The sequence below is a fragment of the Akebia trifoliata genome, chromosome 2 (genome assembly GCF_017979445.1).
Source record: "Akebia trifoliata isolate Shusen 1 chromosome 2, ASM1797944v1, whole genome shotgun sequence".
Taxonomy (NCBI): Eukaryota; Viridiplantae; Streptophyta; class Magnoliopsida; order Ranunculales; family Lardizabalaceae; genus Akebia; species Akebia trifoliata.
This window is the reverse complement of record NC_141376.1, coordinates 3009636-3029824: the sequence shown is the minus strand read 5'-3', so window position 1 is coordinate 3029824 and position 20189 is coordinate 3009636. Positions and strand designations below refer to the sequence as shown.

Genomic DNA, 20189 nt, shown 5'->3' with positions numbered 1-20189 from the left:
TTGCGAGCTCGATATGAATGACCCAAGTCTAACCCTTATTTCGTTGACGGATTGGGTCGGGCTAGGTCAACGGGTTCAATTGATACCCCTTAGATTTTTTCAATGATCATGGGATTTCAAATGTTTTATTAAAAAAATAAAACATGCCCTTACCTTTTCCAAGGGGTATACAATCATTTTTTTTTTTTGGAGGGTGAAATAAGGAAAATTTACTTAAAGGTCCACATTGGAGGATTTTCTTTTTAAATGATCCCCAAGTTTTGGGCGATATCTTAATAATCCATTTAGTAAAAAAATTCTTTCTTCACGATCCCAAACCTCATATCTCTTTATATGATTTTGAAATACCTAAATTACCCTTTTTTCCCTCATCTTCTTCACATGGTTAGATTTACACAATATCAAAGTTGAAAAAGGAAAAAAAAAATCTGGATCAAATTTACTCTATTGAGTTCATCACTTTTTATTGTCTAGTTCAATAATTTTATTGTCAAGTTTGACGATTTTTATATCTAAGAATATTGTCGAATTCAACGGTAATTAAACATGACTTAAAAGCATTGAGTTCATTAATAAGATAATGATATTAGTATTTTGAGTTCGACTATAATTATTGAAGAATTCAATGTTTTTAAGTCATGTTTAATTGCTGTCAAACTTGACAATATTTTCATAATAAAAAAATCCGTCGATTTCAACAATAAAATTGTTAAACTAGAAAAAAAAGGGATGAACTTGACAATAAGTTGTGAGTACGACAATAAATATTGAACCAAACAATAAAAAATGATAAACTAATCACTCTAAATGTGATCCAAAATTTTCATTATTTTCTATTTTTCGACTTTGTTAATGGGTAAAACTCTTCAAGATACTCAACATGCATTTATCATAGTTGTGAATCAAAAGTTACAAACTAAGTACCCAAAAATTTTGAATCTCAACTTTGTTCTTCATTTTATTAAATAAAGGATAATTTGTATATTTCTAAAGCATTAAAATAAGGAATGAGGTTCATGGAACAATAAAAAAGAATATTTTTTACTAAATGGATTATTGAAATCCCACCCAAAACTTAGGGACTATTTAGGAAAGAACCCCTCCTTGGGAGTCTTTAAGTAATTTTCCCTTGAAATAAATACCAAAACTGCTAAGATCACCCAATTTTAAAGACAGAAGAGCTAGTTTTCGGGTTCGGCACCCTCATCCCACAGCCACCTTAAAACTCCACCTTACCAAGCAGGGACAATTTTTTTACTTAAAAAGTCGAATCCATGTTTTGATTTTTTTGTTTTTGTTTTTTTATTTTTTCCCACTCAAGGAAGAGGGCAGAGTTTCGGAAAGAAAAAAACCAGTCATCCATTTTCATCAAACTGGATTTTCTGAGAAAAGTTGCTTAGGGTTAGGGTTAGGGTTATGTTCTGTTGTTGTGCTTTTATTGATCGTCAGTTTTCCATTTTCTTCGAAGATGCTTGAAACGATCTTGGCGTTGCCTACTCCACGGAAGCAAAGCAAGCTGTTGATCGAGGACGACTTGGTTAAAAAACAGGTCTATCTATCCATCTGTGCTTAATTTCACATCGTCTCTATTATCTGTATATTTGATGTTAGAAGCAGTATGTCAAAATAGTTTGTCTTTAGGGATCAATAGTTTTTATGTGACATGCGAGCTTAATGTTCCTTTTTACACCAAATAATACATAGTTATGAATTGTGATGATGAAACGTGCAATAATTCAAGAATTTTCAGTGTAATTGATTTGCAGAGTCAAAGCTAGACTATCTGGCAGGGGTGCTTTTGTTCACATTTTTTGTATGAGTTTCTTTTTCATACTAATGTGTTTGCTCAAAGATAACTTATGCTCGAAATGGTCAAACAAAGAGTATTTTTTTGGTTCTCTTTTTTTAAATAAAGAAATTTTCATATTGGAGACTGGTTCGAATGAGATATAATCTAGTTTTAAGGTCACAAGCCAGGTCCAGCTTAGCCATGAAAAAGGATGGCATTTCTGAAATGTTGTTTGAATTGGACAATGTTCAAATTTTGGTGGGAGTAGCAATGGTTAAATTTGGCTTACTTGAATTGTAAGTATGTTGCGTGTGCAAGACCCGGTGATTGTGGCGTTTGGCTTTTTGGTAATTTATTTCAATTTGCCTACCGAAAGCATCCTTACAAATTGCCTACAAGAAGGTGGTATCTTGCTAAGTTCCTTAAAGTCTGCGGCTGTTGATACTTGATACCACGACATGGGTTCAAAATATAAAGCATTGTCACCCATGAAAGGCATCTGGAGTTAACTTGCTCTGGGTTTCATTTGAAAAGAGATCAAGCATGTAGCATGATCAATTCACATGGGGGTCGCATGTTTGAGCCTTGTTAACACGGAGATGAAATCTTATCTGAAAAAAGGAAAATTTTCAATAATTATTTACTTTTATAATATTTATTTACAAAGGTGTGCCTTTGAGTTTTATGCCTCACACACTAAAGCCTACAACCTCATGCTTTAGGCCATTGAAGTGCCTTGCACCATGTGTCCACCATTAGTAACAGTAGTTGCAACTGCTCAATGACATATTTTCTCATGATACACATATCTACCATCTCATGCATGGCATGATGTGTTGGGTCAAAAACCTGAGTTAATGAGCATAACCATTACTTGGTATTCTTTGTTTGCATGTTTCACCATCTTTTGTTTGTTTTTGGGTGGTGGTTTGTTTAAATTGACTTTAAACATGACAAGCGTGACGTTGCCTAGTCTTCACATGGTTGGTATCTTGGCTTTGGTGTTTGGGCAACGCTCTTTTGTTAGTTAGTCGTTTGTGGCATTGTTTTCAAGTGGTGGATCTTATTTGTTCTACATTTAAGTCCCAATGTTTGGCTCATTAGAAAGTATTTCCTTAAACTTTCAGATGGACAATCAGCTCAGTGAATATCAATCCGTGCTATATCTGTCAAGGGCAAAGTGGACTACATCTCTTACAAAGATATTTGCGGACTTATTGGTTGAGCAAATTCTTCAAGGGAATAGACCAAACAATTTTTTTAACAAGAAAGCATGGACACATGTACGCAATGAATTCAACAAAAGAACAAGTTTGAATTTTGATAGGAAACAATTGAAGAACCACCTTGATGTTCTGAGGAAAGGGTACAATAATGTGAAATCACTTCTTGACCAAAGTGGCTTTAGTTGGGATGAATCTCGGAACATGATAAAGGCCAATGATGAAGTGTGGGCAAGATACATAGAGGTGCATATCACTGCTTCCTAAAGTTTTATTTCATTTGCCATCATGGTTCCAAATCTCGGTTTGACGTCTCAGGCGAGACAAATCAGCTCGAACAAGATAAACCATTTAACTCGGTTTTATAATTAATTATTCAAAATAATTATAAATTATTTTATAAAATAAATTATAAATTATTTTATAAAATAAATTATAAATTATTTTATAAAATAAATTAGATTTGAAGATATTTTATCATAAAAACATATTCTATTGAGATAGTATAATTATTTATTTATTTTCATTAAAATATACAAAATCCCAGTTGACTCGGACGAGTTTTACTGACTCGGCCGAGATTTTCAAAATATTGGCCCGAGTCAGCTCGTTTATCTCACGAGATTCTGCAGATGTGAGACGCCATGTCTATCTGTCTCGTTCATGGACGATACCGAGATGACTCGGGCGAGATTTAGAACTGTGTTTGCTATTACCATCAGAAGTTCCTTGTAAACTGCACTTACAGGCACACCCAGAGGCCGAGACTATCAGAATCAAAGGCTGTCCAATTTTCAAACAGCTACGCAGAATATTCTCAGAATCTGGAGATGATGTGAGAGATTCTCTGTCCAATTTACAACCAGCTACACATCAGGTGGTTGTGGTGTTGATTTCAAATGCGGAGGTCGTTAATTATTATTCATTATTCCGCGATTCTTATCTCATTATAAGCTGCCTTGTCAAACTGCAGGTTGATAGTCAGCCCTATCAACATCAATCAATGCAAGATCTGTCGAAGGCAAAGTGGACAACTTTCCTTGATAAGATATTCGCAAAGTTGATGATTGAGCAGATTCTCCAAGGGAATAGGTCCAACAATATTTTTAACAAGAAAGCATGGAAGTACATACGCGAGGAATTCAATAAACAAACAGGTCTAAATTTTGATAAGAAACAATTAAAAAACCACCAAAATGTTTTGAGGAGGTTGTACAAAAATGTAAAATTACTTCTTGATCAGAATGGCTTCAGTTGGGATGAAACTCGGTGCATGGTAATGGCTGACGATGAACTGTGGAAAAATTACATCATGGTATGTTTCTAACCTTCTATAAAATATAAAGTTCCATTTGATAGTTATTATATCGTTATAAGTCCGTTATGAAATGTGCTCTCAGGACCATCCCGAGGCTGAGACAATCAGAATCAAGGGGTGCCCGATTTATAAACAGTTAAACAGGATATTCTCTGAATCAGGTCTTGACGGGGAATCCGCTCTATCTGATTCAGAAACAGCTGTCCATCAGGTGCATAACTTATCTCAATCTTTATACCCCACAAAACTATAGTTGAGTGGGGTCCTTCGTTGTGTTTTATTATATAGATTTGGGGTTAAAGGGGTAAAAGAGGAAAGATGGTGAAGTTAGAGGGGTATTATTGAAAAAAAAAGTGTAAGTGGGTGGATGGATGGGTGGGTGGGGGCTAGGAGAGGAAATACAATAAAGTTGAAGGAGGAGAAGAAGAAAGGCAACTGTAGCTGAGTGGATGTTTATACCCCCACAAAACACACTTTCCTGACTATCTTAGTAAGGGGAAAAGAAGGCCTTACTAAGGCTCATCCTCCGTCAAAAGAAACCTCTAGATTTGTTATTTTTCCTTACTAAGTTAACAGGCTAGTCCTACTCCCCACAAAACTGTAGCAAAGTGGTGTCCACCGTTGTGTTTTATTATATAGATTATTTTTTATTTGTGCATTCAGTCCATAATCTATGCTCCACTAAAAACATCCTCCTGAAATTGTAGATGGATAGTCTGCCTACTCAACAAGAATCCAAGCAAGATCCATCAAAAGCAAAGTGGACAACATCTCTTGATAATATTCTTATAAATTTACTGATAGAGCATAAACAAGGGAATAAATCAACCAATGTTTGTTACAAGAGAGTATGGAAGTACATATGCAATGAATTTAATAAACAAACGGGTCTGAAATTTGATGAGCTACAACTGAGGAACCACTATAGTGTTCTAAGGAGGCGGTTCTATAATGTGAAGGCAATCCTTGGACAAAGTGGTTTTAATTGGGATGAATCCCGATCTATGATAATGGCCAAGGATGAAATTTGGGACAATTACATTAAGGTATTTTATCTTCTCTCTCTAAATTTTAATAACATTGCTGTTACCATCATAAATTATTGATAAACTGTACTTGCAGGCACAACCCGAGGTCGAAGCAATCAGAATGAAGGGTTGTCCTATTTACAAACAGCTATGCACATTATTCTCAGAGTCAGGGGTTGGTAGGAAAAATCACGACTTTGAGTTGGATGAAGAGAGAGCCAGAACTGTGACTCCTCGTTCATCGGCATGTCCGGAGACTGCAAGCGTGTCTGACAAGCCTGAAGCACTATCAAAGTCTGTGCAAGATGAGGCTTCTTCGCGCTCAAGGGAGTATGTGAACGCTTCGGATGGACGGAATAAACGTCAGTTAGAGTCATCATCAAGTCCGGATCAATATAAGAGGATTTGCGAGGTAGTTGACCATGTTCTCACAGATGATGTTATGTTAGAGATGGCATCCACTTCAAGGTTAAGAACTACATTGCCACGTAGTTGTGACCAGTTCTCAATCTCCAGTTGTGTCAAGGTGTTGAATGAGATTAAAGGTATTGATCAGCACCTCTACTTAGCTGCTTTGGATGTGTTTGAGGATCCTGATCGGAGGGAGACGTTCATATCTATTAAAAGTGATATTCGATTGGCATGGTTAAAGGGAAAATGTAAGGTTCCCTACTGATTCCATCATGCCATGGTATTGAGGACTTGGAGGGTATTGAGGACTTGGAGGAATACTTGTTTAAATGTTTGTAATTGTTTGTCATACTTTTTAGTGAACTATCTCATTTTCCTTTAACTTACAATTTGACTCTGTCTAATGGGATTGTCATTTTGATTATGTTTGTATGATCTTAATTATTGGTTAAGAGAAACCATTAATTAAAATCATAAGAGTGATGGTGGAATCACAAATATTTAGAGTGCTTGAATGAAACATTCTTTGTGTGTGTGGTTTCTCAGCTGGTCTACTTTTAACTTTTATATATGTTTTCAGACTTTTATATACAGTACTAATGCATATAGGTCCATTGCAGTAGAAAGTATACTCATAATGGATATTTATCTCCTCCACCTCTCTCTCTCTCTCTCCTTAAATTCGAGTACAATGATAATGTGATGCTCTTTTTTTCAAACGCCCCCATCACAGAATTGTAGATACTTTGTTTCGGGATACATAAGAAAAATATTTATGGTTATGTAACTGCCATGTCAGGGGGCGTCTGAAAAAAAGAGCGTCACATTATCATTGTACTCGAATTTAATAATAAGAAGAAGAGAGAGAGAAAGAGAGAGGGAGAGGTGGAAGATATAAATATCCATTATGAGCATACTTTCTACTGCAATGGACCTATATGCATTACTACTGTATAAGCTAATAATCTCTGTATAAGCTAATAATCTCAGTTGTGGGGGGATTTGGGCGAGATGTGGTGCTGTAAAAGGCTGGTTGCCTCGTCCATGCAAGTTGGGCCTACTGTTCAGAACCCCATCATCAAAAATAAAAAATCTCGAGGCTGGTTCTGAACCAAGTTTGCTAGTTTATATGGCTCGTAGCATCTATTATATTTGTGAAGTCTACTATCATTAACATAATGTTTTAGAGAAATATGTCAAAGAGAATGAAGCCTTTGCCACTCTGCAAAAGATTTAGAATCTTGTTTACGTGAAATGTTACTATTATAATGAGAGATGGCCAAATAAGTGTATTGTGACACCAAAATTTGGAAGACAAAAAATGCTTGTCTACGTTTAAAAAAAAAAAAAAAACAAATGCTCCGACTCCTGCATTTAACCTTACTATTATCTAGGTCATTTTCATCAAAAACCAATACGATTACAATTGCATGACCTATATAAATTTAAGCATTTATTTAATTTTTTTAAAAATTAATTATAAAACTTTAAATCATAATTAAATCCTAATAATTTTTGGAATACATGTACTCTTGCTCAGGTCTATGCAAGGGTCAGTTTACAGTGGGGGCATTTGCCCCCACAACAATTTTCAAGCTAAACGAAGATTTAACAGCTATTGTAATAGATAACATCGACGGATATGAAAAAATCTACCATTACTAGTAGATTATAATGTTAATCGGGCTCAGGCCACCTACTTAGATTATAATGTTAATCAAGTAACTAGTACATGGTATTAGGAAAGTAATAATTCTAATAGCTGTAAATACAGATTGAATAATTGATTTTGATTGTAAAATAAAGTTCTTTGAATTAAATATTTTTCAAGGTTCTATCAAATGATAAATTCTATAAAATTTATTTCTTTTTCTTTCCTATAAATTCATCAGAGCACAAATGCTATATATGTCAAAAATGCATTTTTTTAAGTTACATTGAAACTCAAATTTATGTTACTAGTTACCACATATAAGTGGGACCCATATTAATAATGGGTCAAGATAAATATTTTCGAGATTTGTGTGATCAAATTACGTATAAACTTCAACCGTAGGATTTCGTGTTTAAATGGTTGGGATCATGTGCTTTCTTCACAAATCATTCTGAGGAGTCAACGGATCCCAACCCATTAATAATTCCCACGTTTGATTGATTGTTGTATTATAAGTTACTACCGGTGTACGAATATGTTTCGTCCTCGAAGGTCTCTAGGCTCACCCCTCACTCGCTTTTTCCCTCGCGTCCCAAACCAGAAGTCTGATCTTGGATTCCTTAACCTCTTGAAACTGTACTAAAGTCGTCATTCTTAAGCTTTTGCTCCACACACACACACACAAGAGAGAGAGAGAGAGAGAGAGAGAGAGAGAGATGGGGGAAGGGAGAGAAGGAGATTGGGAGTGCGGAGGGTGCGGAAACAGAAATTACGCGTTCAGATCGTTCTGCAATCGATGCAAGCAGCCTCGACTTCTCGTCGACACAAAAACCCCTGCTGATTCTAAATGGCTCCCTCGTATTGGAGATTGGATCTGTTCTGGTCAACATCTATCTTTCTTCTTTTTTTTTCCCTTAATTTTTAGATTAATTAGTATAGTTTGGATCATTGTTATCTGGTTTGCAGTTCCTTTCGATATCTTTCATTAGTAATTTTCCGTACTTAAACACGAAATTAAGACCCAAATAGTCTCTAATCTGATCTCTCAATTTGCTAAATTGGTTTGTTATTCACAATCTTGTTAATTAAGATTAGAATTAAGGCTCACAGGTGAAGTTGGGGGCCCATAGTCACCACTGTCGGAAACATTGGGTCTAGAATTATAATTAAGGGATTATTGAGTGTAAAGTTTTGACTCAAGATAAAATTTTGTGGAATTGGATAAGATCCTTACCATTTCTTGATGAAATACTTCACTCAAACTGATAAAGTATTAATCTTGTTGAACATAAATCTTTGAGTAATAGTTATTTGCAGCACAGCTGGCACCAGATTTCTTAGGTGGAAAATCTGGTTTTTGATTTTGTGGTGTGCCTCGCACATTAAAATGGACACATGACGACTTAAATAATTTCTAATGGTGGCATCTCAGTCATATAATGGAGTGCTATGTTATTACAAAACAAAAAATTAAGAGAGAGACAAGTGGGTGCAGTGTGGGTTTGTTAGAATTTCTTATAACGAAATTATAGCCTAATAGATTCAAAATAGGTAGACAGAGCTACACCAATTGCTTAGCATGAGAGCATTAAATGTTTATAAATTATAATAGATAAAAGGTCATCTGATATTAGAAGAGCTGACAAACTATAAACATGACGAGGATGAAGTTAGGTTAATATTCTTCCGGCGTACTCTATGGTTTAATTTAGGGAAAGTTACTAAAAGAGAGTTAAATATTTTATATTTACAAAAAAATAACTATTTTTTTAAAAGTTACCAATAACGAATTAAGTTGCTGGACAGTCCAGCGTTTTAGTAACTCGCTGGACTGTCCAGCATTTTAAATGGAGGCTAAATTGCTGGGGTGTTAAAGCAAACTATTAAAACGCTGGACAGTCCAACGTTTTAAGTATTCAGAGGTCTTTTTGGTAAAACAATGTATTTTAACACATTAAAACACTGGGTGGTCCAGCGAGTTACTAAAACGCTGGACTGTCCAGCGACTTAATTCATTTTTGGTAATTTTGTAAATATTAAAATATTTAACCCTTTTTCTGTAATTTTCCCTTTAATTTATATATTTAAAATGTGTAGAAACCACATATGCAAGTATTCGAATCACGGGTTGAGAAGAATTGACCTGATTTGCTTGGTCTTTTTCCATCTAATGCTGGATGGGTGCATAACTAATACTTAGAAATGAACTTTTTTTGTATGTTAAACTTGAAGATGTTTGGTAAAGAAGTGAATGGGTTATCTCATTATTTTTGTTAAGGATATAAGAGACCCATCTGTGGAAAGCTTCTGATGGAAAACATAACCACTTTTCACTCGTATTTAATTTGCCTATGTAGCTAGCATATCTGATATTTGTTTCATGTCAAGCTAAGAGTAGGAACTTGCAATCTATTGGGTTGAGTGGTGTGTGTGTTTTGTGTGTGTTGTTGGTTTTGGGATGGGCTGGTTGGTGTGCGTATTCTTGGCTTCCTTGTCTTCTCGCTGGCTGCACCGTTGGTTGTTTTGTGGGGGCAATGGATCAATAATAGGTTGCAGTAACAACAATTATGCATCAAGAGAAAAGTGCAAAAAGTGCGGTCAACCAAAGGAGGTAGCGGCAATGCCAGCAATTGCAATGCCCGGAGCTTCTCTCCAAACTTATGCACATTATTTTGCCAGGGCACAAGGAGCATTGGGACTGAAGATGAACATCGGGATAGCAGGCAATTCTGCTCTCCAACAGTCGCTTCCATTGAATTCTAATTGGTCCCTTGGAGGGGCCGATAAGTATGGACTTCAATCTGCTTCAGGATGGTCCTTAGGTGGAAGTAATAGTGGGTTTTCATATTTAAACAATGCAAATCAGCTTGTGCTTCCAAAAGGATGGCGCAATGGTGACTGGATATGCAACTGTGGCTTCCACAACTATTCCTCTCGTGCACAGGTAAGATCCTTCAGCATAAATGTATTTTAACATCACGTCTCCACCGCATTCTTTACGGGTATGATATATCTGACTCAGGCTTGCCTTGTCGTGCAGTGTAAAAAATGCAATGCTTCTTTACCATCTAGTACACTTTCTTCTGTGGTAAACACCACAGTTCCAGATTTGTTTCCTGGTGAGTTGTATTTTTTTATGCACTTTGTATCATATATGGAAAATTTTCGTGGGAGGTAAAAAAATATTTTCTTTGTGTTCTGTTTTATAGACAAAACTTTATCCACATTGTACTGCTAGACCATGTTGTTTTAGTCATTTCAGTGATGTTACACTTTGTTGATGATCTCATGGGAAGTATACGAATTGTGAACAAAGTAGTGTAACACCCTCATTTAAGAAATGAAATAGGTGACATCATCTACAGGGGCCCCAATTTTTTCAAGTCTATATTTCTTCATTTATGGTTCTCATTGTCATCTGTTTACCTTAGATGTATTTATTTTTAGTAGGAGCTTCCTAATAAGAGTGGCTTTCTACTTATGAGGTTAGAATAAGTCTACAAATCCTTGCATGAGTAAAGGACCACAATTCTTATAGATCAATGAATAGTTTAATTTAAGAGCTGATGCAGCTGTTTGGTGGGTGACTATTTCACTAATTCCCACCTTGTGTGTTGAATCCAAACCCACTTCTTTTAAATAATGTATGTTTCTTTGTTTATGTTTCTGGTTCTGATTTATGCTTTCATTGCAGTTAGACATCCCAAAGCTTCCAGACCCCACTTATGATTGTTCATTTTATGCATTCTCCCTATTGAGTTGGTTCTCCCTCTCCGACGGTTTCTCATCTCCCCCCCCCCCCCCCCCCCTCCCTTAATATCATAAAATTACACATCAACGCATCATAATTCTGGTTGTTTTCATCGTTTTGTATCATATAGATAAGTTCTGTATATTTTCCAAGGAAACAATAGATGTACGTTATATGAAATTATGCAGTTCACAATTTCCTTAATATAATTTGTGGGATTGAACTGTTTCTTCTAATTGACTATTCTTAGGTTGCTTTTGTGTGCTGATTGATCTTTGGAACTAAAGTGATAAACTTTCCTTGAATATCCATTTTGATTCCTGTTAAACTTTCTTATTTTGTAACCATATTAGATGAATTAATTCATCATATGGAAGTGTCCCATGTTTGATTTTTTGGGGGGTTGCACCATTGAATATCTAGTTGTATTTTTGTTTACACTTGGCACCCATGGCACATGTATGTGACAGTGCTAGAGTCCACTATTTTGGATTTTCTCCTTTCTTAGCATCTTTTTTCAGGCTTCTTTTATCTTCATCTTCTTAAATACACATTTGTATTGGTTAAGAATGTATGTTAGTAATTTTGATTTTTTTTTTTTTATTCACTCATTTTCTTATGATTATGATATTAAGAGCTCTTCTGGAAGGAAATTGCTTTATTGTAACATCTGGAATGAAACTGATGATTTACTCTCTTTTTTTCCTATATGAAGCTCATGGAACAAAGCGGTTGGCATCAGAAGAATTTAGTAGTGATTGGGATAACAAGAGGCTAAATGCAGGAGATATTAACAATCATTTTTGGGTAGGACTCTTTTAGCAAAACATATTATTTTTGCTAACCCTGAGGATTATGGACTTTATACATTTTTCTTACACATTTTATGTCCTGGAAATGCAAGACAAACGGTCAGCAGCAATCATATCAGGGACTTGAGCAGATCGGGGTATCAAATAACGACCAAACATCTGGACTGTACACCTCATATCCCAGTGGAAGCTCTGTAGTACCTCCGAATTCACAATTGCACATGCAGTTACCGCAGCTTGCAACAGTTCCCACACTTGTGGGGAAAGGGTAATAATGGGTTTGCTTCCTCCTTTCCGATCATTTGAATTTGCTAATGCTTTATGCCAGGAGAGTACCTGATGGCCGTGATGTAAAAATACAACATACGGCATCTAGTTTTATGCCTTTTTTACATACTTTTGGGTGATGTGTAAGAAAAATGAAATTGTTTTTCTTATGTTTCAAGTTGTTTTGAACTTCTCACCATTTTGTGCCATGAGAACATATTATGTAATCTAGTTTTAAGTTAAATTTTTGTACCATCCTGTATGTAACAGAGCAAAGCAATGGCGTGATGGAGATTGGATGTGCACAAATTGCAATAATCATAATTATGCATCTCGGTCACATTGCAATAGGTATGTATCTATCTTTTCCGTTAATTTTTTAGGGTTGTATAATTCTCAAATATTTCGGTAGATTCTGGTACCCATGGTTATGATTTGAATGATGCAGAGCATTAACATCTACCCCTTGAACATGGGGATCAACTTATCAATATCTCATAGATTTTCTGAATTTTGTCATCACAAAGAAAATGTTTTTTCTTCTTCAAACTTGGAATCTGTTGGGTGTGTTGCTGTCAAGCCAAGAGAACATCTTTGTATATGCATGCATAAAGGTCACGTTTCAATTTCAACCACCAATTTAAAATAACACACCACCCGACAATTCCTTATTTATACATACTCACTGGATAACCATCATTATTGTTTCACGATCTCACCAATCCGAAAGCAATCTTAACTGTATGTTAGCATTGTTCATATTTCTTTGGTGTCTGTCCTTTTAAATGCCTTCATTCCTATGCAGCTCATAGTTGATTACATTCCCCTTTGCAGGTGTAAGACTCAGAGAGATGTGTTAAACCAGTCTGTAAGTGTGGCATAGCTTACTAGTTCTTGTGGTTGTAATTCTTTTGGAGTGCTTGAGATTGTTGTTTAGTGGTTTTGGTTGAGGCTTTATTTTGGTTTATATGTTACTGAATTTTGAAGTTTCTTGTTTGATGCTGGATCTTTCCTTATAAGATTAAGTGCGAAAACCTTTTTGTGGTAACCATGATCCTTCAAACACTAAGGATCTAATTGATAATGTAAAAGAGCCACCATTTGATCAGAATTGGTATTCTTCTTGGTTAAAGCTTGTTTGAAAATGATCTCTGTTACATCTGGTGGAAAGTAATATATTGGATTAGATTAGTGTTTTTTCATATTCTCTAGTTAGATTTCAACATTTATTGTGGGATTTACAAGGCAAATATATGGCAACACCCGTCATTTAGATTGTCTACATGTTGACAATAAATCCCTTAGTGAGAGAGAGGGAGGGTGGGAACCTGGGCAGAAACATAAGCATTCTTTCAAGCATTGGTAGGTCCGATCCTTTTGTGGGGACATGCCTTCGCATACAAAAGAAGTCTCACCGTGGTTTTGGGTGGCTCTATTTGCACACACCAAAATATCTTATTGTACCCACTTTCTTGCAATACCCACCAAAAGGTAAAAATACCTCTCTCTCTCTCTCTTATTTCTTCTTCTCCTTCTCCTTTCCATCAAGAAAGTTTTCAACGAGGGTTTTACCTTTGATCTTACAAGTTAAGAGTTATAGAGAAATCAGAGCTTTAACCTTCAAGAAACAAGAGACCACAATGGTGGCACCTTAACCTTGCAAGATCCCAATGTCATAAAGAAAAGAGTCAAGATATACCCCCCCCCCCCCCGCCGACATACTCCCTATACTCTCTTGATGTGGCATGTGCTAGAACCATAGATTTTTTCCTCTGGGATACACAACTTCACATCCCCATAAATATGTGCAGTTGTGTATCCCGAGGAAACAATGGTTCTAGCACATACCATGTCAGGAGAGTATCGGGAGTATGTTAGAGGGGGAGTAAGAAAATCATTATTCTAAAGTAAATTATGGATTTAAGTGCAGTGATTTCCAACTTCATGCTTCAATTCCATAGTGAATCAATTCGCAGTTTACCAATGTTAAATCTGTTGATCGATTTGAATTCTGGAATTGTAAAGTGGGTGATTTACAATTCTATGGAAGAACATAGTGTTGTTGTCCCCTTCTTTGAGCCATTTGATTCATCACTTTTGCTTCCAACGATGCCGCCTCTTAAAAATCCAATTTCAAGTTCGTGCACCTCTCCCTTTCTTATAATGAACAGATCCTCTTCTTCCTTATTCAAAACCACATTACCTAGAAAACCTTCTTTGTTCCATTCTTTCCTATAAGTTTTGGTCTTTTTACACACTTAAGCTCCTCAATTTTGCCTAAGATTCGTATAGAAGGCCAGTCTTCGAGGCATCTCATGGGTCTTGTAAAGTTTTAACACAAAACCCTAATGAGTACAGTCCTCGGCTCTGTTGTTCATCCTTTCCTATAGTCATGAGAATGTCGCGTGATAAATAAAAAATATCTTAATTGTATGATCTCTGAAATCTCCTAAATCTTTTTTAAGAAACTTTCACAAATTTAACAAGATTGAACCTTCATCATATAACCAACACCTCACACTAGATCATCACTCTCGGTTTAATGATTATTTTTCATTATTTATTTATTGAATGTATCATCATGACTACCGGTCCACATACATGTTTATATGAGATTGATTTCACATACATGGGCATGTGAAATCCATGTAAGACTGAGAGACCACACTGATAAAAAAAACTAGGTTTAGATACACAGTACATGAATGATGGAGAAGCAAAACATCAATTTCTCATGAACTAATTTTTTTCATCTTTTTGATGTGAGAGCATCAAAGCAAAAGCTAACATGACATAAATAAGTAGAAGACGTTTACAGATACAAGTGCTATGAAACTGGTAAAACCCTTAAATCTATAATGAATGTTAATCCAGTTAATTACCAAAATTTAAATCACATTGCCATAAATCAGAGAAAGTAACTTCATTTTCTCAAAAACCCTAGAACTTGATCTACATTCTCAAAACCCTGACTTGATCTTTCTCAAAACCCCTAAATCTGAGAGATTGAAACCCTAGGCAAGATCAGACGGGTTCCCCGTCTTCTGGTCCATGAGTAACTCTTTTAAGCGTGTAAAAATCCAACATTTCTTCTTCCACAGGATGGGTCTTGCCAACTATAACAAGGCAATGAAGAGGTTCTCCAAAATCAACTGTGAGTAATTCTGTCATTGAACCTGCAACTACCCTCTGATTTTCACTTCCAAGACGAGCAAAACCAACACAAGTTGTGTCTTCATTGTAGGCTGCAAAAACAAAATAATGAAATCCTCCACTCGAGTAATCCGTATCCAACAAAAGAATACGGTGATATTTAAAGAAGATCTTAAAATGTAGAAAAACCAAGAAATGACAAAAACAGAGTGCTCGTCTCAGAATAAGAGGACCATGCCTCTTTCGAACACAAGTACGCAAGCAGGGCAATCATATTAATTGCCCCATAGGAGGTCTCATGAGACATACTTAAAATATATGATTTATAGATGACAGCATGTGTCATTCTTCAAAATAGAGACACAGAAACACAAGTTTGATGAGTCTAAGGAGGGTCTATTTTGAAAAGTTGTTTTGTTTTTTTTTTCTCCTTTTCTTTTCTTTTCTTTTCATGTTTCAAGTAAACCCATTCCTCATCTCTTTCGTTTAACCAAGAAATGTAGTACAGTAAAGATTGCATTCCCAAAGCAAGAGAAAAAGAAAACTGGCTAGCAACTATGCTGTAGGGAAGGGAATGGGCCACACTCAGTAAGCTAGATTGTTCCTATAGATAGGAGGGGTATTTCCTTTTTCTTTTTTATTTCCAAATAGGCCATAATATTGTGCATTCCCCACATTGTAGTGTCAACAATGGTGCTAGACACGTAGATGCGTGTCTCAAGTATAGGGAAGCTGAGTCTCATAAACCTCCAAACTCTATTATTAGCACTAGATATCCCCAGACATTAGAACCAATCTACGTGACGATTAAGCTCCAAAAAGATGTCACCACACTAGACCAGGGGAAAAATTACTAGATGTAGAAACTTATGAAAAAATATATCTAGATGTAGAACAAGACAAGCCATATAAGATGGGAAAAGCTTGTGTTATCTTACCAGATTCTCCACGTAACTGCTCAACCTCCAAGAGCTGTTCAATGGCAGTATGGATTGTCATATATTTTGGTGCTTCATACTGTTTTCTTCCTCTGGAAAATTTTAAGAGGCACAAACCACACAACAGATAAGTCCATGCAGTTTGTAATGTTTTGCAAGAAAGAGAAGTTTTAGATATCTACCTGCACAAAGATTCCAGTGAGGGTTCCTTCACACGTATATCTGCAGTTTTACAATCTAAGGTTAGTTTTTCTAGGATTAAAAAACAACATCATCAAGAAGCAATTCCTAAATTTCTCACAAAGACAAAATAACCTACAAGAATTTTTTAGCAAGGTTTTTATATCAAAAAAGAACACACAAGTTTTGTGCCCAATGCTATGCATATGAATACCCACTTATAAATTGATCCATGCAGCTCAACTAGGGGGTCACCACTTGGATGGGTGATAGTCTGATAGCATATTGGACAATCTTAAGTGTGCAATGGTAATGTCAGTAATTGGAGATTACACAATTCAAACAATTATGAATTCAACTCAAATAAAAAAATCCACGGATAAACCCCTTGAGTCAAGAACGATTACCAATTACTAAAATTCAGTTTTGATTTAAAGGAGCGAAGCTTCTTTCATTTTGTTTGGTCAATAACTAAAAATCCTAACTATGGGTTGGTGAGAATCACGTCTTTCTTTGAATAGAAACTCCATTCATAAATCCGTCATGATTTCAAAATCTAATGAAACAACCGATTCAATATAAATACATAATTGGCCTTATTTCATACCGATAAAAAAAATGATTTTGGTCTATGGACCATCCAAGAGGCTGGCCCACTAATTGAACCGTCCAATTGACGTATGGATGGACCACACATACATTGTAGCATCAAGGACAGAAAGTTCTTGCCTTCATCATGGAAGAGACGTCCATTTCTAGCCATTTTGTAAAATAACAGAGAGATTATAAAAACAATTCATGATCAAATTGATAGCCAATGTGAGGCTGCGACTTGCAACAAGTAAAGAGCTATAGAGAAACCAGAGCTTTAAACTTCAAGAAACAAGAGACTAATCCACAATGGTGCACCCTAACCATGCAAGATCCAAAGGTCATAAAGTAAATTATGGATTTAAGTGCAGTAGGACCTCACCTAACAAGCAAAGAGTATGCAATCCGAGCATGCGATTTCTCTGAATCTTCTCGTAGAAACTATCAGGTCTCCATGTGTCGGTGAAAAATGGTATAGAAATTGTCTCACCGTAGCGGTAGAGTTGCAAACCACAAACCCCAACTGCATTCATTACTGATGCATTGTGTATCACTTTGACCTCCACACCCAATGTTTTTGCCCGAACAACCAAATCGGAATGTGTTGTAGCTCTACATTCCATATTCAAAAGCCAAAAAACAAGAATAAGGAAGAAAATAAAAATAGAGAATAAAGACAGTAGAATTAAACATTAAGCAAATAGCTTCTAAAGGTTCTTCTCCCATGCATGAGTCCCAAAGCATAATTCCTTGAAGATTTTACACCAAAAGAATACAAATCCTAAAATTGATATAATGATTCGTGAAGAGGTGCTCCTAATCTTCAAAAATGCTGCAATTAATTTCCATCCCAATCCCTAGGAGACTGAATGGGGTTAAACCCCACATCAACCTCTTGGCTATTGAAAAGACAAACCAAACATAGCCAGCCCTCAAACAAAAACATGACCAACCCAAATATCAAGTTATAAACGTTTGTTCTAAATAAATCAACAAAATGTGCTAAATCCAAAACAGAATAAAATGCATACCCAAAAGGGTCTCCAACAACCAAGAAAGCAACATTGATTTGAATTCTGTACTGAATCATTTTGCAGCTTCCTAACATTAAATTTGCTTATCGATTTGAATTCTAGATTTGTAAAGCAGAAACTACAAATGTAGCCATACTAAATTTGTTAATTGGGATTTACAATGTTTTTAGGACCTTGAGGATAGTGAGCTGGTTACTTGCTTTGATTGAAGTATCATACACTTTCTTGACAATTCTAAGCATGTGAAACTTCAAACTAGAAGCTGGTGATGGATTTTGAATCTTGAACCATTGCAGGGGCTACACAGCATAACTTACTGACTTGCACTAGGAAGCATTGTTTTAAAAATTTACAACAACAACAAAGATGAATGTGTTGTTAAAAATTTTCTTTTCTCAACAGAGTTTGGTTAATTTAAATTCTGTTTTTTCTTCTGATAATTAAAATTAAAATTTTAATTAGTCGTATGATATGCCTATGCTTTTATAATCTTTTCTCATAATTTCTATCTCTATAAAGTTCTCAATATGCCAATTGGTACAGTACTTTGTCATATTTTCATTACCAAAAAAAAAACCTCATATATTCACTTATAAGAAAGACAATCTTCCATTTATTAATTTCCCCCCTTTTTTTCACCTTTTCATCTTATTTCATTGCTTTCGAATTGATTGCAAAACGTCAGGATAAACTATGGTTCTCGATGTTATATCTTCTCCACATAGGAGGTCCCAAAATCCATTTTCTTCATCTCCGTTCAGGAAACAATGCCTGTCCTGTGAGGAATTAGGGACCTGGTCAACTCTCTTTCAGTGGCACTGCTTCCTCCTTACAATGCGGGCCTCCCAGCCTTTTTGGGCTTTATTTATCTCTACTTTGATGTTACTCTAGGGGCTGCCACTGAAACATGTTCGAGTTTGGCAGGAACCCAAAAGAGATTGTATCGATTGGAGCTGGCAAAAGCTTCTGTGATCAGAAATAATAAGCAAATTTAAAAATTAACTGCTACACATAAAATCTTAGAACAATGCAGTCACAAGTTATATAGTCACAACTAAAATCCCCATCCCAATTGTCAGACGAAACACAATCATAATCAACCAATCTTTCTAGAAGACTGAAAACCAAAATGATAATCAATTAACGAAATACCTTGAACTCATGTTTCATGACATATTTATAATTTAGTGACACAATTGCAATTAAGCATGATTTAGTTACCCCATAAACACAGATGCTTGACATACTGGTCAAGCTCGAAACTTAGTGGTGACACCAATTATAGGTTAAATTAAATATCTAAATAAATCAACAACATGTGCAGAAACCAAAACAGAATAAAATGCATACCCAAAAGGGTCCCCAACAACCAAGAAAGCAACATCAGATTCACGAGCTTCCGACAATATATCGTCCGCTTTTTCCTCAACCATTTCTCTATCCGCAAGCATAACCGGCCTCCCATACAACTCTTCCTACAAAACCCAAAGTTCTCTTAAGTCTTCAATCCAAATTCATGCATATTTGTTTGAATAATGGTTAAAGGTAGTTTTTTTAATTCAAGTGGTAGAAGGTAGACAAAATTTCATCAAATAATTAAGATAATGCACCAAAAATAACCAAAATGAGAGCTTTTCAATCTCACCAATGTAGAAAGACCATTAGAAGATAAACCAAAAGAAAGAAGTGAAGTGTAGGCTTCTATGTAAACTTTTTCACATTTCTTCACAGCTTCCAGACCTCTAAGTGTTATATCTCTCTCATCTCCCAAACCCAGACCAATTATATACAACATCTCTTTCCCTCGCTCGCTTACTGAAGAACTTCAAGAGATTCGGATACAGAAGAGGATGAGAGATCGAATTCTCGAACTTTCGACTCTTCTGAAACAAACCCAATTTTAGTTTCGAACTACGGAACGAACCAAGCTTCTGAAATCTGAAGTCACTCTCGTTTCTTCGGGGATTATTCCCAGCGAACTTCCCGTATAGTGAAACCCTAGAGATTCGGAGCGAAATATCGCCCTTAATGAAAGCTTGG

The 20189-nt window shown here is 35.8% G+C and overlaps 3 protein-coding genes across 4 annotated transcripts; 2 read left to right on the top strand and 1 right to left on the bottom strand.

The window, feature by feature from the left end:
* The first annotated feature begins 1160 nt into the window (after positions 1-1160).
* LOC147408797 (L10-interacting MYB domain-containing protein-like) lies at positions 1161-6308 on the top strand. Its single transcript, XM_086421977.1, has 7 exons — positions 1161-1549; positions 2917-3258; positions 3761-3889; positions 3986-4327; positions 4413-4541; positions 5038-5376; positions 5453-6308. The coding sequence occupies exons 1-7, from the start codon at positions 1469-1471 to the stop codon at positions 6032-6034; spliced, it is 1944 nt and encodes a 647-aa protein (XP_086278103.1). The 5' UTR covers positions 1161-1468; the 3' UTR covers positions 6035-6308.
* Positions 6309-7949: 1641 nt separating this feature from the next.
* Positions 7950-13364, top strand: LOC147408796 (zinc finger (Ran-binding) family protein). Of its 2 annotated transcripts, none has more exons than XR_015171614.1 (7): positions 7950-8305; positions 9973-10367; positions 10464-10542; positions 11890-11981; positions 12079-12264; positions 12524-12604; positions 13088-13250. XR_015171614.1 is itself a non-coding variant. In XM_086421961.1 (7 exons), exons 1-7 carry the CDS (start codon positions 8140-8142, stop codon positions 13134-13136), a joined length of 1038 nt encoding a protein of 345 aa, XP_086278087.1. In that variant the 5' UTR covers positions 7953-8139; the 3' UTR covers positions 13137-13364. The 2 variants fall into 2 exon arrangements, 1 of the variants encoding a protein (XP_086278087.1); XM_086421961.1 differs by having other exon boundaries at positions 7953-8305; positions 12079-12254; positions 13088-13364.
* Positions 13365-15024: 1660 nt separating this feature from the next.
* On the bottom strand, positions 15025-20189 carry LOC147408795 (Tetrapyrrole (Corrin/Porphyrin) Methylase). Its single transcript, XM_086421975.1, has 6 exons — positions 19795-20189; positions 19500-19624; positions 17498-17727; positions 16527-16566; positions 16345-16436; positions 15025-15498 (listed from the first exon to the last, which is right to left on the bottom strand). The coding sequence occupies exons 1-6, from the start codon at positions 19942-19944 to the stop codon at positions 15278-15280; spliced, it is 858 nt and encodes a 285-aa protein (XP_086278101.1). The 5' UTR covers positions 19945-20189; the 3' UTR covers positions 15025-15277.